The sequence below is a fragment of the Fundulus heteroclitus genome, chromosome 9 (genome assembly GCF_011125445.2).
Source record: "Fundulus heteroclitus isolate FHET01 chromosome 9, MU-UCD_Fhet_4.1, whole genome shotgun sequence".
In the NCBI taxonomy this organism is placed as follows: Eukaryota; Metazoa; Chordata; class Actinopteri; order Cyprinodontiformes; family Fundulidae; genus Fundulus; species Fundulus heteroclitus.
Genome location: NC_046369.1, coordinates 10,303,804 through 10,322,257, shown reverse-complemented (window position 1 = coordinate 10,322,257; position 18,454 = coordinate 10,303,804). Strand labels below are relative to the sequence as shown.

At 40.9% G+C, this 18,454-nt stretch overlaps 1 protein-coding gene across 3 annotated transcripts in view; it reads left to right on the top strand.

Annotated features, from left to right (window-relative positions):
• arid3a (AT rich interactive domain 3A (BRIGHT-like)) overlaps window positions 1–17,840 on the top strand; it is a 67,361-nt gene extending 49,521 nt beyond the window's left edge. For 2 of the 3 annotated variants that reach the window (XM_021307293.2, XM_012879990.3), the window contains exons 4-9: window positions 1,236–1,308; window positions 2,811–2,994; window positions 4,384–4,631; window positions 4,848–5,138; window positions 7,635–7,724; window positions 10,732–17,840. In XM_021307293.2, the coding sequence (XP_021162968.2) occupies window positions 1,236–1,308; window positions 2,811–2,994; window positions 4,384–4,631; window positions 4,848–5,138; window positions 7,635–7,724; window positions 10,732–10,901 (1,056 nt within the window). In that variant the 3' untranslated portion in view covers window positions 10,902–17,840. The remainder of the gene's footprint in view (window positions 1–1,235; window positions 1,309–2,810; window positions 2,995–4,383; window positions 4,632–4,847; window positions 5,139–7,634; window positions 7,725–10,731) is intronic. The other variant, XM_036141004.1, reaches the window with a different exon arrangement.
• Window positions 17,841–18,454: the final 614 nt, after the last annotated feature.

Sequence of the window (18,454 nt, the reverse complement as noted above, 5' to 3'; positions counted from 1 at the left end):
TCATTTTCCATCTCGTCCCCCTCGTCCCCAACCTTCCGATATTCCAGTCTTTTATTCATCTTTATGTCGAAGTATTTCTTTAAAGGCCGTGCATCATAATTGTTACAGCTCTTCGTTTTTCAACTGATTTCAGGCCGCTTGCTCGCAGTTACTTCACAATTAATTTCATGACTGAAATTGTGAAATATTTTTTTAAAAAGTGTGTCCGCAAAAAAAAAAAAAAAAAAACTGCAAGCACACAGCTGCTGAGAACAGAGCTGGAAGTTGCCGATGGGTGATGTTGTGTGATCCTGGCGGACTGAACTCGTGCCACCACAGCACCAAAGTAGTGATGGCAAAGTCCCAAGCTTGAATTTGGGTTCACTTGTGAACGAAAGCGCTAATTTAAAGAAGGTAAATTCTGGCTGCATCCAGGTGAACTTTGCTCCAGTTCTGACCGGCATTCTTATAATTATGCCCACTGGTCTCCAAACCACTTAGTCACCAGAATGCTCTATGTCAGTGAGACACTTTACTGTAAATGTCCCGTCGTTTCTCCACATAATTAGTCTGCGCTTTACTCATGAGGATTTAACAGCACCAGGGTAATTTAGCTGTCCATGCGTTCGCCTGCAGTTAGTTTTCACACAACGTGTTTTTTGACCGTTAAAAGCCACTTAAGGCTGACACACGTGTGGATGGGAGGGAAGTTAAACTATCCGCGGTCAGATGTTTTCCCCTTCATTTGGGTCAGACACAGGGGGGGAATGTAAAAATGCATCAAAAATAATGATCGATGAAAGGAAAGCATTTTCTTACCAGATACATGTTCTGCTCATAAACAACTGCTGCAGCAGCCACACATCAATTGGTCATATGCTTGTTGAAAAGCTGTTTTGTTCAAGATAACAATCCGTGATCTAGAGTAAAAGAGAGCGACAGGCTTCCAGGCGGTACCTTTACAGGCACAATGCCATCTTCCGTTTGTTGTTGGGCCTTCGTGTTTTTGTGTCTGTGGCTTTAATGGCTGTTTTTGTTTCAAGACGAGTGTTTTTTTTAGCTCTAACCCTTTACAGTCAATGCCTTTTTAATGGTAAACATTCACACTATCCTACAAATCATGGCTCTGATGGTCATAGTGAAAGAGTTTTGTGATAACAGGACACTCTGACCTCTGTAATCTAACGTTTTACGACGTCTAACGTCAAAGGTTTAACTTTATTTTTTTTCCTCTCCTCTCTTTTTTTTCCCCACAGCTCTACGAACTAGACGGGGACCCGAAAAGAAAAGAGTTTCTTGATGACCTCTTCAGTTTCATGCAAAAAAGAGGTACGCAGCTGTGCGTTTGTCTCTCTGTTGAAAGCCCTGCGCATGCGTCACCGTACACGCCATCCATCCCAGCTATTATACTGTCACATCAAATCTCCCCGCTTTATCACCAGCCAGTGCCGCAGGCAGATTCTAATTATTATATAGGGAGGATGATCACCCTGCCCTGTCTGTCTCTGATATACAACACAGCGACATCTTCTCGTCTTTCACTCGGCTGGGTGGGGTCTTCGTCCGTTTCAGAGAGGATCGCTCCGTGGTCACACTGCAACTTGTCCTAACAGTCAAAAGCCTGAGGATGGACCGACTTGCTTATCCAGTTCTGAGCACTACTTCAACACTTCACAGTTAAATTCTCCTTGTTTGGACAGTTTATTTGTTGCTTGTGTGCCTTTTCTTGTGTTGGATCTCTAAAAGTTAAGCAGCATGTATGAGATCCCACAGGTGGTTTCAGTGCTGGTATTATCACATTGGAAGGGGGGGGGGGTGCGTGGCATATGGCTGAAATGGGAGGCAGAAGACATGTGGTCACAACTGAACAACCAGAACAAGCTATTTACAGTGTCACCCACTGCTGGTGGGTGGGTCTGCCAAGTCCGCTGTTGGAATCTGTGAGCGCCATCTGTAGGCCACACTGAAAACTGACACATTATTTCTGATATTCAAATGAAATCATGCTACACAGAAAAATATCCTCCTTTCCTCGGCCAAATGAAGCAACTTGTTATTAAAGTGTCCTGTTTTTAAATTGTATTAAACCATTTAAGCATGCAGGTGTTGTTTTTAAGGCATTTTTTATGTAATTGTTCTGTTTTTAGGGACATCTGCGCGACATTTCTGCTGCATCTCTTTTGCAAGATGCATAGAAACACTGATGCAGTTCAACGTGGGTTGTTTAAAGAAGACTAATTCACAGCAAAGTCCCATATGGACGTGTTACGTGTCAAACAGGTTCAGATAATTTCCAGCAGCGCAGCATCTGATTCAGTGAGGCACATAGATGCGGGGCAGCAACCTCCAGTTCCGCTACACATGGCAATGTGTGGCCTGACCTGGTCCCGTGGTCCGAACCCGGCGAAGGGGAGACTTTATTGGCCACACAGTTCCTTGTGAAGATGCTGTGTAGGAAACCTTTAAAAGGAAATCACTCTGTCCAGTCAACCCACCCGTCCACCCAATTTATCCGTCCATCCATCCAGAAAGCAGCCGGTTGCCATTTGAAATAAAGCCCACAGCTTCTCTTCCTGTTAGAGGACAGCCTCATTTTAAGAAATGATGCACGTTCTCATACTGGAACTAAGGTTCTGTCGTTCGTTCTGATCCGATTCAGGGGAACGTGGTTTGTTCTGAGGTTTTGGGAACAGGCTGCAAACAGCCGCACCATTAAACTTTAATGACTGATGTGTCTTTTTAATATTATCCTGTGTTTGTTATTAGTTGTGCGATGTTTTAATCTGGTGACCTTTCTCCTTCGTGTGTGTTTGTGTGCGTTGCTGAATCAGGAACGCCTGTGAATCGTATTCCCATCATGGCCAAGCAGGTCCTGGACCTCTACATGCTCTACAAGCTGGTGACAGAGAAGGGCGGCTTGGTGGAGGTCATCAACAAGAAGCTGTGGAGGGAGATTACCAAGGGACTTAACTTGCCTACCTCAATCACCAGTGCAGCCTTCACCCTCCGCACACAGTCAGTACAGACCACGCACATTTTTTTTCTCTCTCTCATCCCAGAGTTTACCTGCCTGCGCTGTTGTGTTACCTGTCTTTGGGTTCACCCTTCTAGTGATGACAAATGTCTCTTAAGTCAACACGGGGCAACTTTTCTGGGACTTAACATTGCCACAGCTTTAATCCTTTAATCCCTGTTCTGTTCAGTGCTTCACAGTGTTGGAGATGGTAGTGCTCGAATGTCAACAACCACTTTGTTTTACAAATCAACCCCTGCGTGATGAAGTAATTTCCTGTAGTTGGTTCTGGCTGTTGCTTTCCCAGTTAGCATAAGATTTCTCCTCCTATATCCCTCATCCTGGAAGGAGGCGCGCGTGGTTGGAGTTGTTTTTACAGTGCCGAGCAAAAGTATTCATACCTCTTGAACCTTTTTTTTTTTTTTTCACATTACAGACCTCAGACTTCAGTGTGTTTTAGTGGGGTTTTATGTGATCAAACAACACAAATAAATGCAGAACTTAGAAGCGAAAGAAAAATCGTGCATGTTTTTATGTTTTCTAAAAGAAATATAAGACAGACAAATATGGCAGTCTTTGGTGTTGGTCTCCGCTGAATCAACACATAAAGGGTTTCTAAGCATCCTTGAAAAGTCTGTGATTTACTTTTTATCATCAAGATCTGGATAAGTATGGGAATAAGAAAGTGTAATGTGGAAGAATGTTTGAATTTTCCATTTTATTCCTTAATCTCCCCCCCACTCCAAAATAAGATCTGAATTTCCATAGTATGAACTGCTTCTTACAGTGATTTATACCTAATTGACATAATTAGAGATTGGCTCGTGTAATGGGACTGTCTAGCCTCCATCGACTTCCCCGCCCTTACCTTAATGTTATCATTCTTAGAAAATTAATTCAATTTCTATGATTATTTGAGATACTATTCTTTTCTCCTCAAGGATGTGTGTGTGTATTATTAATTATATGCTTTAGGGTGTAAAAAAGTAAAAAAAAAAATTTGCAAGAAATAAAAGACAAAAAAAAGCTACTTAGAAATACACAAATGAATACTCATAAATTGTTTTGAAAGGTCATTTGCTGCTTTTTTGGCATCTAGACCACCTGTGTGTGGTTTTAAAACTAGGTCTGCTATAGGTTTCAAATAAAGCACCGAAGCTCTTTTAGCTTTTCACTTTTACTAACAGATAATAAATCTACAAACTTCTTTCCATTACGTTTTGTTGAACTCTCACATAAAATCCCAAAAAGGACCCTGAAGTTTGTGGTTGTAACACGATAAAACATGTGGAAAAGTGACGTGGTCCGGATATCTCAAAGCTTAACCTTCAATTCTGTAAACTTTGTCACCCCTGTGTTTATAAAACGCTCCCGTCCGTCATTAATTTCAGATACATGAAGTACCTGTACCCATATGAATGTGATAAGAGAGGTCTGAGCAACCCCAATGAGCTTCAGGCAGCCATCGACAGCAATCGACGGGAAGGCCGACGACAGAGCTTTGGCAGCTCCCTCTTCACTTACTCCCCCAACGGGACGCCCACCATGCTGTCCTCGCCAAAGGTCTCTACGCCCAGCGTGGGCTTGTCGGTGGTCACCAACGGAGCCTCGCTGACCTCCATGCAGAAGATCAAGAAAGGTAGGAGCTATTGTTCATCGGAGGTGGTGGACTTCATAGGAGGCCAAACGAATGAAACAAAAATACTGTTAAAGGTTAAATTAAGCTCTTAAGACCGATCCTTAATCATGGTCTGTTATGAATCTCTTATGAAGTGCGTTATGTAGATAGTATAGGATACAAACATTTAGATGTATATGATTTTATCTGACGCTGAGTTTTACTCTGTTGGACCAGAAGAGGAGGGAGGCCAGCCGCTGCCGGGGGTCGGCATACCTCGTCTGCCGGTGGGTCCCATGTCTGGTCACTCAGTGGCCGCCGTGCAGGCAGCGGCAGCCCAGGCGGCGATGGCGGCACAGGTGGCGGCTTTGGAGCACCTGAGGGACAAGCTGGAGGCGGGCGAGCCCCCAGAGAAGAAGATGGCCCTGCCTGCCGAGGAGCACCACCGGCTGCTGCAAAGAGCTCTGCAACACAACCTGCTGGCCATGACTGCTCAGATACCCATGAACATCCGCATCAACAATCAAGGTACCAAACCCAACAGGCAGACGTTTTTCAAGTTTTCTGTTGAGATAATAATAATAATAAGGCGTATTAAATATTCTTCACAAGTGTGTAATATCACTCCACCCCTCCGCGTACACACATACTGCCTGAGAGGGAGAGCTATCCGTCTCTGTCGGGAGGACAGAGTTGTTGGACTACACTGCCCTGTTTCTACCACAAGGCCAAAATAAACGTAACTTTTATATTGAATTAACTTACTTAGTTTATTGTTGCTAGCGTGTACTCCGGACATGAGCTGCCTTACGTGAATGCACTTCTAGTTTAGACATTACAGTCAGGCAGTCTTGTAGACAGCTCAGGGGGCCGATCAGGTAGTGACACAGTTTACCGTAATGCTCTGAATATCCATTGAGCGGAGCGACTTCGTTGCTAACCAAAGTCGTACTTACAAATTTAACAGATTTTTGAGCACATTGTACCACATAAAATCAGTCAGTTAGCACAATGGCAATCTTTTATGAGGTATAAGGTTTTTATAAATTTTTGAGAAGATTTAAGGATTTTAAGTGTGCCTTATAGTCCGAAAGATACAGTCCCTGTTTGTTATATTATACAAATGGATACATGGATGTTTTTGTTTAAAGTCAATTAAAATTAGCAAAATTATTTCTAAATGTCAGAATAATAATAGGAGAGGGATTTGTTTCTATAAATTTCTGGAAGGTCAGATGTTTATGCAACCTCATAACAAGCATGCTATAACAATCCCTTGAAACATTTTGTTAAAGTTTAGTCATAGTTTTGCAAGCGTCTGATTCATACCATTTGGGTTAAATAGAGCCCCAAAATGTATTTTAAGACACGACTCAAACGGTTGGTTTCCTTCCTTGTGTGACGTCCTGTCAAATGAAAATAATCAGTGAGAGAAGTGTGGACCTCTGCAAGCCTGCTTCATCCTTGGAAGTTCAGTTCCCTGATGCCTTACATGTGCAACCAGCTTGAGAATGTGCAGCCATCACACCATTCAGGAAGAAAAATGCTTCGATGTCCCAGAAATGAACATGCTTTGGTCCAAAATATGCGAATCAAGCAAAGAATAAAAGCGAAAGAGCTTGTTTCATCCACGGTGAAACCAGTCCTTTACCAACTTGGGCTAAAAGGGCAATCTGCCAAGAAAAAACCTTTTAGTCCAGAAGCAACTTAAGCTCCTTTTTTCAATACCCTTCAAGGTGGGATTGTGGCACCTTGCAGCCGTTGGAAGTGGTTTGCCATAAGTACTATTGTAACCTTTGGAGAGAAAAAAGGGAAGCTTGCTGGCCTCAGAAAACCACCACAAATGTGAAGTAAAAGGGTGTCCGCGACATCTGGGGTGTTTTGACTGGTGCACTTCACGAAATCACATCATAAAGAAAGAATATAACGTGGAAATATTGAAGCATCATCTTAAAACATCAGCCAGGAAGTTAAGGCTGGGCCAAATGTCCCTAATCATACTACCAAATTAGTTACAAAGTGGCCTAACAACAAGAAAGTCAATGTTTTGGAGTAGCGAACATAAACCCTTGATCTCACCCTATAGGTGATCTGTGGACAGAGCTGAAAGGTTGTGTGCAACTAAGGCAGCGTGTTAAACCGACTCAGCTACGCCAGTTCTGTCGGGAGGAATGGGCACAGATTACAATAAGATATTCTGAGAAGCTTTGGATACTTGAAATGTTTGACACAAGTCAGTTTAAAGTGCGACGTAGAGGATGTAAAGTCATGTTTTCATTAAAACGCAGTGCTGTAATAACTTTACCAAGTTAAATGGCTCTCATGGAAAACATTGCCCCACAAAATTACATTTTCCCAACATCGTTGCATAATTTGGAGGAGCGGGACGTTCCTGCTGGTTAACTTGCTGTAAGAATGTAACGGCGTTTAAAACTGTAGGGTTATATACAAACGAGACAATATTTGGTTTATATATATATACACATACACACCATTGTACAAGGTTACCTGTTTGTGTTGTAGTATGACTACAACACACCTTTGGTTTCCTTTCTCTCTTGGTGTATGATGCTGGATTTCACCCATGTGCCCTCCAGGCAGCAGTTACCATCTCGATACATTCTTGTCATCTCACCACAAGCCGCAGCGCCAAGCAGTGAGGAAAGAGCTAACAGCAAGCCTATATGTTGACCTGTTTAGCTTATAGGAGCAGCATGCATGCAGACATGGTGTACATGTGTGTGTTTATCTTTGTGGGGATTGTCTTTTGCAAGCGGCGCCTTTGATCTTATAGCAAAGGTTTGTCTCGGTTTCTTACTATCTGATGGAACACGCAAACTGTTTCTCAGTAAGCGATAAAACTGGCGATTTCAGAGAAACGTTCGAATTGAGATTTAATTTCACACAAAAAGATCACACTAAAGGCGTGAAGAGTTGTGAGCTGTATGTTTTTTGGTGAGATTTCTAACACATTTTGGACAAAGGGTTGAAAGAAGAAAGTATAACCTATTGTCTTCCTGACAGATGGCAGGCAAGAGTCTGCTCTGAACCTCACCACAAACGGCACAAACAGCATCAGCATGTCAGTGGAGCTCAATGGAGTGGTATACACTGGTGAGTACCTCTGTGATGTCGTACAGGATGTACAGCTCATCACTTCCTTCCTTTGTGATTAAAAGCCCTCATAATGTGATATTCATTCAGGAGACGATTCTACCTTGTTTTCTCTTTGCAGGCCTTTGCTTTCAAGATATTTTGGATAGATGCACGATAAAATCTTTGAGAGACTTTGAAAAATTCAGCATTAAATGCAACACAACACATCCTTTTCTTTCTGCCTATTACCTGTTTATATCAATTTAAATGTATGCCATGTAATGTAATATGCTTATAAGAAAAGACCAAAAACCATTTAATCATGATAAAATAAGTTTATATAAACCAAGCCTTTATCTTAATAGTGTTTTGATTGTCCTATTTGAGCCGAAAAATAATTTGCTCTCGGGAGCGATTAATAGATATAAACAGACGTGGCGCCATCTAGCGACAGTATCGCAGAACTGTCATAATGCCGGTTTGCTTAATTTATAAATCAATTGTAAATAATGCTGACCGAGCCTGATCCTCTGTAAGTAAAGCGGCAGTTTGGCGTGATCGAAGATCAACCATTATTAATTAAATAAACCAATCTACAACAACTTTAAGTTGTTGTAAGCTTCAGTGAACAGAAACGTTCATGCTGTAGTACCAGCAACATTCCAGTCTTTTCCCTCTTGGAATCATTTTTGGATCTTGGACCGTTCTGCATCGTTTCGCTGGGAGATGCTAATAGCCGTTAGCCGCTTCTTTGTTTTTAACCCCTGCTGCGCATGCGCGGTACATACCTCCATCAAAATCGTAAATAAACACAAAAGGCCTTATTTACTAACAAATTGAGCAAAAACGAAGCACAAAACACCAAAATAACAACTAGGACGTCAGCAGGACGTCATAATCTATCATGAAAACTTCGTATGCAAACAGAGTGAGCTGCTGACGTATAAATAAATAAAAAAGTCAAATAACGTGCACCTTTAAAAAAAGAAATGTGTTCCACTTTACAGACAAGACGTGACCACAAAATGACCACTCCTCTTTTCTTTGCATGAAGTTAAGGTCTAGTACTCTTGATGCAAATGCACACCATCCAGCAAATACTCCCACCTGGGAAAACAAAGGTTCAACCCAAACCTTAAAAATAAGACTGAGCAACTACACGGCTTTATTTGTTGTTCTCGTTAACCCATTTAGTGTGGATAAAACAACCACAGTATTTTAAACGTCAAGATATGTTTGTTTAAGGTTAGTTGCTTGTGCTAAATTCCTATGTTTTATAAATAACTTGAATAAAAGACTGTAACTGTGTAATAGTACTAAGATCATCATCAGTTTATGTGTTGCAGATCTAGAGAAACCCACCAATGTGCTTATAACTGAATACATTAATAGGATGGGTTACGCAGTATGTTGGGAATGCATTAGCCTGAATTTTATCTGGGAAGCGATTGTCAAACATTGTTAAAGCAAGATGAAGACTGGTGTTTTGCTTCAAAATATTGTTAAAAGATGAGACGGACCAGTCAGGGCTTTTCTGGCCGATACCCATTTCTGATTTTCTGATCTGCCAATACCAGTGATGGCCTTTTCTCATCTAGGCACATTTGGGTTTGAAGGTAAAGCTGACTTTAAGTTTTAAATGAAAAATATAAAGTCTGGCCGTTCTAAGATCTTGAGAGGACTTCTTGACTCTGAATACCTTAAAAATGTATTTATATTCAGTTCTGGGTGTTCCGATTATGATTTTCTTCGGATCCAATGTTGATACTCGTCTGCTAAGTTAGAGCCCCTATGGTCTCGTTGATGATTCTTTCATTCAAAGAAGTTTGCTGAAGTGCCAGGCTGTTTACTTGTTTACTCTGTTTTTAGATCACTGAAATTTCTGCCAGCAACATATTTTTAGCACAGTTTCAGTTAGACTTCTGATAAAACTAATCTAATTTTTAGCTGATTTTAACTATTTAAAATGTTCCCATCTATGGAATACAGTGCTAAATTAACAAATATCACCCTTGTGCACTTCTGCTGTGGAACTGGAAGCCTTTACTCCACTTCTGGGGAACTGACGAGTCTCAAGTGGCTGGGATGTAAACAGTGGCCTAGCCTTTCTAGTTATTCCTTCATCTAATCTGCTGCAATTATTATTGTATATGAAATCTAATGTAGATCAATTAGGTATTAGAAAATATCTTTAATACAGAAGGAGCTGCTTATGCTAATTTTGAAAATACTGTGCACTTCTTTAATTACTTGTGTGTGCTATTTTAGGAACTATGCAGTATTTTTTTCTTCTGTTGTAAATTTGCTCTTTGCTGCTGGTGCGCCTGAATTTCCACCACATGGCACAAAAAAAGGATGTTCCGATTCAATGCTATCTTTCCTCAATGAGTTTTTCTGTAAAAGCGAGCAGCTTTCTAATGTTTCCTGTGCTGCCCATGTAGTCGCTCTCTTTCTAAACCTAAAACATAGTTGTATTTGAACATATATGTCCCTCGACTCACATGTAGCGATAAAAATGCTCAGAAATCTGGCCTTTGATCAGACAGCCGACAAAATCTGAGCAGGCCTCGTCATGACAAGATGTTAACCTGAAACCATCGTTTTGCCTGCAGGTGATGATCCTGTAATGTCGATTCGTGTCCAAATGCAATATTTACTGCTATGAAGCCTTTATGACAGGAAACTGTTTATTTAGGTGCTCGTCGTGATGTTTTTCTGCCAGTTTAATCTCAGTAACCTGGTAACTATCGGCCCTTTTCTCAGAGCATGTTGGTAAACTTGAGTTAGACCTCCTTCGTCCAACAAGAGGGACATTAAGAGTTGTTAAAAGCTTCTGTCTCTAAAAATATGGACAATAAGGTTGGACAAATTATAGCGTTGTCAAACTAAGCACGGGGACCACTGTTGTTAGCGAGACATCGTTATTCACTACACTCGTAAGTCTTGTTTGAAATTGGATTTGGATTGACGCGCCGTGGATTCTAACAGTTATCGATGGTTTTCCTTTTGTCTTTCTCCTGTCTAGGTGTTCTTTTCGCTCAGGCAGCAGCAGGGTCAGCTTCGTCCGGTGCGTCCGTGTCGTCCCTCTCCAACAAGGCTGTCAGCAGTCGTGTCGCTCCACAGCAGCCGCAGCAGCAGCAGCAGCAGCAGCAGCAAAACACACCTACCTCAGCCTCCAGCAACCCTCTGTCTTAACAAACTCCCCCTCCCGTTTTTCTTTTCAAATTACCACGCTAAGAAAAGCCAAAAAGCAACCTCATTTTCTACATCATCTATGCCAAAAAAAAAAAGAAAAGAAGAGGAGAACCATCATCAGTACAGAAAGACAAACTGAATCTCAGCTCACTTGAAGTACACTATCTCAGGTTTTCTCTCACAAACTCACCTCTTTTGTTCTTCATCGCCAAAAAGGATTTTGAAAAAAGAAATAATCCCAACTGAGAGCCAGTATATGCTAACCTTGTGCACAACCTGTGAATTATTTATTTCTGCATAAATGTACAGATTATTGGAGAACAACAGAGAAGGTAATAACTAGGAAGGCTAAAGCATTGTTTACACACACGCAAACACAGCTACTGACTGACAATGATATTATATCTTCTAGAGGAGAGATTTGTTTTTACTATTTTAACTTTTCATTGTCATTATTATCATTATTGTTATTCTCTTTGTTGTGTTTTATTGTTTAATTCTCTAGCAATCTTCTCATTGCAGGAAAAGTAATCTATATATTTAGAAGTCTATGGAGAGGAAAAAACAAAAGTATGAAAATTCTCTATTTTTAATCAGAAAAGCTTTCAAAAGTGTGTTGGGGTTTTTTTTTTTTCTCTCTTCAGGGCATAAAACAGTGGCGGCTGTGACCTCGTTTAGTCGTAAAACCAGATAACCTTATTATAGTGGCGGCCCTGTGGGAGAACAAGCCTAGTGCAGGTCTACGCTCTGGTTCTTATCGTCGCCGCGCAGTCTTAAGTGAAGCGGAAGAACACGCGGGGATCTTTTTAATCGCTTGTAGGACTTTTTGGTGCAGCGCCGGTCCCGGCCAGACCGCGGGGCGGCATTGCGTCTGCAACGTAGCTGCCGTTGTTTTTTTTTGTGCGCTCGTTCTTCCAGAGGCAGCTGTGGCTGGTTTGCATCTCAAATCCACTCCTGTATGTTGACCCGTGGCCAGTTTAAGACACACAAATGCCACCCTGCCTGGTGGCTCTGTCAACCCGCAGTCTTCGGGAAGCCTCTCCGGAGCAGAGCGATACGTTGTGCAGGTGGTAAAATGAGCAAAAAATAGGGTTCATTGTCAGTTAAAATAACACAAGTTATGATTTTTTTTTTCTCAGGTGTCTCTTTGCTTTGTATGATTTTTAAACTGTCTTCAATTACACTGGACAGAGCGATGATTTCTACCTTTTTCCCTCTTCCGTCTGACTTTGCCTTCTTGTGAAGTGACTTTTTAGGTCAGTCTCATGCATGCTTTTGTAGATGAAGACCCTTCAGTCAGAAATGCAGCATCTTTCTGTCTTAAACGTGCAGGAGCTGAGCGTCCAGGTTTTTTAATTTTTTATTATTATTATTGTTTCCGCCGTGGAGAAACCCAAACGGACAATCGGGTGTCAGGAGACACAGTCTGGGCCTCAAGGGGAACCCGACGGCCGTTTTCCGCTCATCCGTAACGACCTTTTGTAATTTTGATCGCAGATGCTTTTGTTTTCATCCGTTCAGCTTCGTGTTCTGCGCGCCGTAGCGTTTCTTCTGATCCAAGTGCTTCTTATCCCGTGCTGTGACAATTGGCGTCGCCCTCTCCATCAAGGTTACAGCGGTGAATGTTTTGTGATCCTCAAACTGGGCAGCCGTCGCTCGACCTGGCCCATTTCGCTGGCTAGGTCTTATCACTGGTGCAAACTCAGCTGGCTTTATGACAGGAGAGACGCTGTGTAGCAGTAGGTAGTGTCCCCACCTCTTGAACTAGCTCAATCATTTGGCTTTTTGAGCTTGAACCTGTGTTACCCCTCTGAGCCGTCGGCTGTTAAAATATATTTACTCGGCCCACAGCCGGGCCAAGCAGCCTCGTCCGCGCTGACGTTAGGAAGTAAACGAGGCTTTGTGCGGCGGGTTCTGTTCAGAGGCCTTAACGCAGCGTGAGGTGACCAGAGAGCGAGCAGTACCTCCGCCTAATCACTTTTTACTGTTCAGTCAAATATCACCAGATGGCTGTCAGGGCTTTGATTTCTCTACTCGCTTCTCTGCGGGAAACCACCACCAGCTGCTAAACAAACACTGGTCACTTTTCAAAAGCACTCTTCTAACTCAATAGACAGCCACTTTCATGAGGAATCTATGTCAAAAACTAAAAACAGGATTGAAATCCACACATTTTTGTTGCATATAAAGCAGCTTGACTTAAACCAGATGTCAAACTCAGTTTCTTTTGTGACGCTAAAATCCAGTTTTAAAATTTTTTCAGTTGAAACTTTTGATTACATCAGCTCCAATTTAGACAGGCCTTAAGGGCATTTATCATCATTTTTACAACTTGGGTCCAAAACTGAGAGGAACAGAGCAAAACCCCAAGGCAGCTGGGAATGAACCAAAAGTTCAGCTTCACATTGGGAACGGCGGTTTCTACACAACGTCCACCAAAAACAAAATTAGCTGTAGCAAAACTTCCAGCTTCAGTTTGAGTTCATAAAATGACAACTTAAGTTGACATTCAGCCAGTGGAGTGGAGAAAGTAAGGAAAAATGTTGTCTGATTGTAAACCAGCACCCCAGAGAGGAATGCAACAACTCTGTATGGTGAATCTTGTGATCTCGTTTAAAAACTTTCATTCTGGCAGCATAAGGTTAGACGTTTGATTTTCTGCTCCAGTTGTGACCGGCATTGTTACCCTGATGCCCGCAGTCGCCTGGATACTTTACGCCATGCAGTGATTGCGCCAGTCTCACTTTTCTCCACATAATAACCCCATGTTTGACTTGTGAGAAGTTAACTACACTACAGTAATGTAGCTTTCAAAACATTATTATTATTATTATCTGAGGACAGCAAATGTCACACCACAGCGATAGTTTGTCTAGAGTTAGTTTCCCGAAAAACATCTTTTTATGTCAGAGAAGTACTGTGTTTTAAACCTATATCTCCTTTTTAAAACAAAGTGGAAAAGCCAATGGTGACTTATTTAAGTTTTTTTCTTTAAAATATGATAATATATAAATATATATATATATAATTTAAAGGAAATATTCCCTCATACAAAACACTTACAACTTGTCTTTCCCCCTGCTGTACCTCTGACCAAATGTCTAAGGTTTATAAAAGTAGTATTTAATCAAATATATGTAAAATCTGAATGAATTGTAAATGACCAATTCATTGCCCGGGACATCCAAGATTCACTGTTCCTTGAACCGCGGATCAACCTAAAATAATTAAATGGTTCAAAAATGCTCCTGTTATATTTATTTTTTAGAAATTATTATTTTCCGCAATGCATTTTTTTGATCAAATTAAGTAAATAATATTTCTAAATTTTTCAGTGTGAGATTATGCTACTGCAATAAAATGAATTTTTATTGAGAGGCTTTTTATAGATCTTTATCAGTGCTGCCAATGAACGTGGAGGGTGCAGAGGTCTAAATCAAATTAAAACTTAGATTTTTGTAACGCTGAGGTCGACCTAAATCTTGCCAACCTGCGCTCCTTTATTAGAGCAGATGTTGATATTTAGTTCTTGATCTCCATCTTATTTAATTGTAGTGACTGTTTTCATGGTTGGTACAAATTGGGCCTGCCGGCACAGGCGGTTGATGCAAATGGACACCTTTTTTTTTTTACATTTGTTTAATTTTAAGCCGAGATTTTCTCAGACCAAATTAAATTGTCTCGTTAAAACGGAGCCTAAGGTCGAACACAAACTCTTCGTCTTTTATTGACCGTCTTTCCTAATTTGATTTGAATGTCATAGTAAATGGGACCTCACCCGTCCAAGGACTTGGTTGCACCCATTCGTTAAAGCTGACTAAATACAGCAAAAATTAAAAAAAAAAAGTCAGTGACCCATGCACTGTTGCTGAAAATTTACTAAAAAATGTCTTTGACCAAGGAAACAAACTAATTGGTGCCCAAAACGCAAGACCTTTTTAATGTTTTAGATCATTTTGTATATAAAAATCAGACCATTTTGTCCTTTTCTTAAAATATCGCATGTTTGATTTATTGTTGAGCAGGTAAAAGTCCTTTCTGACATCATTTGCAAACATTTGCATTTTTAATGCAATCAAAAAAAAAAATTAAAGAAATTTCTGCCCAACATATTTATTTTAGCAAAATGTGGGGAAAGAAGCACTTCCTTAAATCAGCGGGCATGCTCTCCCGTCCGGACCTCACAGGCTGTGATGAAGGAAGTGAATCCGTCTGAAACTGAAGGTCCAGGTTTTCGGCTGCAGGTGCCACGTTGCTGACAATCAAAAAGGAGCGAGGCTTCAGCTCAATGTGAGGGGGGGGAGGAAAACTAAATTCAATCAATCTAGATCTAAAGGATCAACATTGCCTTTTAAGGTTTCACCCTTTGACCTTAGAGCTCCCAAGGCAGCATTAAAGCACCTGCCCCCCCCCCCCCCCCATCAGTCGATCCATGTTTATTGCATATCTATTGACTGCTTCTGTGGGATATTTGCATTTGAACAGTGGAGGCACTGCGGCTCCTTTCTCTCTCTCTCTCTCTGTCTTTTTCGGTGTGCGGCAGTATTTTCAGGGAAGCTTGGCGTGTTTATTTTATTTTTATGGGTTTTTTTGTTTTTTATTGCGTGGTAGCGACAATCAGGAGACAATATTAAGGCTTATACCTCTTAAAAACGCTCTCATCACATCCCACAACCCAAGCCCCTTTTCTACCTCAAGGACCTCAGCGTTGGCAGATTGCTTCTCATCAGAGAATCCTGTCGTTCATGCAGAAAAACCTCATCAAAATGTTTTTTTTGTTTTTTTTTTCCTTCCTTTACAAAGACCATTAAAGAGATTGTAATAACCACAGACAATCAGATATCTGCTTAAATGTGACTCTCTCCTTTAATCAATAACCATTTTGAGTCACGCAAGGAGAGCAGGAGACTCAGTTTCAAGCCTTAAAGCTTTTGTGGTAAGAGCGCCCCCCGGTGGAAGGTTTTTATTACAACGCACAATCAGTTTTCTAAATGGAAATGTCACATTTACCTCAATCACTATCCGCTCTTTGAGCATGTCCTCGTATCTTCCGAGTGTTTCAAGCATGTTTGCGCTGTGCGGGTGTAGAGCGGTCCGAAGGAGCGATCGTGATCGTGAAACACTCGCCACGGCTGAATCTAGGCTCAAACTGTTACCGAGGCAGCGGCCCGTTTTTCTTCCCAGGTGAAAAAGTCGCATCCTATGAAAAAATGCTTTCACAATCCTTAATCGGGGAATCCTGTTTTAGTGTAGCTGTGATCAAACTGATACGTAAAGTCAAACTGTAGCAAAGATAGTTTTCCACGAGTAGCACATAAACCAGAGCTTATTCTGAGTTTTAGAAATGTATGTCAAACTGGTATTTTTTGTTTTGTTTTGCTGAATTTTCCACTGGTGAAGCCTGCTGGTAGTTTCTGTCATCTTTACTCCGGCGTTTAAGTTACGCTCTTGTCTGTTGTTGGACTCGCTGCTTGACTTTGCCTTTTACTTTATTTTTATGCTGTTGCAAAGACTGGACCATATAGTCAGTAAATCCACTTTGGTTTTTTCTAGCAGGTACACCTCTCAACCTATAATATCCGCACAAGATCCTGGTCTCTTGCTCATTCTTGAAATATTGCTGCTTTTCATCCAACCAAAGCTTTAGAATAAATGAATAATAATAATAAAAAAAAAAGTAAATAAGGACGCTTCTATGAATCAAACTAGGTCCTAAGCATCTTGTATGGAAAATGGCCTCCTGCTCCCACGTGCTGCCGCCGCGCTGGAACATTGTACGGGTGAGGTGGGTTCAGGGCTTTTTGCCTGGACTTCATCACTGATTTGACCTCCATCGGGTTGGACTGTGGGGCAGGGAAAACCAGAATGAGAAAATAAAAAAAAATAAAAACAACAAGATGCCTTCTGCTGTGACAATTATATGAATCAATCTGTATTTCTAAGATTCGTTAAATAGATTATTTCTAATAGATGGCTTTTTTTTTTTTTAGGGCTATGGAATATATCATGTTTATATTGTCTGTTTGCTGTTTGCTTTTTTTTTTTTTTTGACATGCTTTTAGAAACTGAGGCACACAGAGATTACTTCTAGAGCAGTTTTATGAATCCAGCGATGAGTATGTCGATAATAATGTGATTATTGTAGGGAAGAGCGAGTGTGCGAGCGAGCGAGCGAGTGAGTGAGTGATCTTCGGGTGTCTTTTGAGTATCTTCAGAACGGAAACAAGGCGTGTCTGTTGTGTCTTACAACTTCTCAGGAAAATCTACCTCTACCTCCAGTTTGATGCATTTTATTTTACCCCCTGTTTCGGGCTCATGTTACTGCTCAGCGGGAGGAGGGCGCAGAGACGAACGTCAGGATCAGAAATGGTCCTCCAACAGATCAGATTTAACATGCCCCTAATTCTGAGGTTCATTTTGAGCATGTAGGTGCCTCCTTCTGTGTCCTCCTTTCTTTTCCTTCCTTTTTTTTTTTTTTTTTTTTTTTACTGTTACACATTCGTAACATTTCTGCTGGTCAGTTTAATTGAGCTCCAACAACAGGGAACCTCCAGATGAACAGCTAACTACTACGAGTACTACAACAAGTTCTGCTTCCTGTACCACTGTTAGTATGGCTAGTCCGTTTGTGAATCTTCCTTTCTGCTCTCATAACGTGTGCTTTTTTTCCCTCCCTCCTTTTTTTTTTTTTTTTTTTTCTATAAATGATAACCGTCTTTCAATGGATGGGATGTTTCCCGGTAACCACGTCTACAGTGAAGTGGCTGCGGGGAGTGCAACTGTTTTATTTTTAGTTTGTTTTGTTGTTGTTGTTTTTTTTTTTTTCATTATTTTTCTGAAGGGTGAAGAGCAATTCTTGCCTATTTACTCGATATGTGTTTGTGTGAATACTTTTATTTGAATCTGAAATTAATAAAATATCACCGTTCTTAAATGTTACAGAGTCGTGGGTGTTGTTCATTGTCCTGATTTCCAACCGAAGCTATAGTGCCTTGCTAAAGTAAAGTATTTACACCCCTTGGGATTTTACAGTTTTCTTTTTCTTTTCTTCTTTTTTTTTTTGACATTACAGCCACAATCTTAAATGCGTTTTATAGGAAGTGTCTGTGATGAACCAGCACAAAGTGGCATGTTATTATAAAATGGAAGAAAAATTATGGAAAATGTGGTTTTTATAAGGATAAAAATCTGAGTCAATACTTTGTTGAGCCACGTTTTGTTTGTGATTACACCGCAAATCTCTTGCAAAAACGTCTTTAAAGGTTTTTCACATCTAGAAACCCATTTTATATCGATTCTTAAAACAAAAACACATCTTAAGCTCAGTCAAATTTGCTGAGGTCTGGACTTTGACTGGACCATTATTGATCTAAACTGATTGTAGCTCTAACTGTATGTTTAGGGTTTAGTTGTAATTGTTTTCCCCACCAACTCTCACCAGCTCTCCTGTTGCTGTTGATGAAAGGCATCCCCACAGCATGATGCTGCCACCACCATGTTGGGATGGTGGATGATGGACCAGGGTTTCCTTCTTCCACCTTTTGTTCTCTACG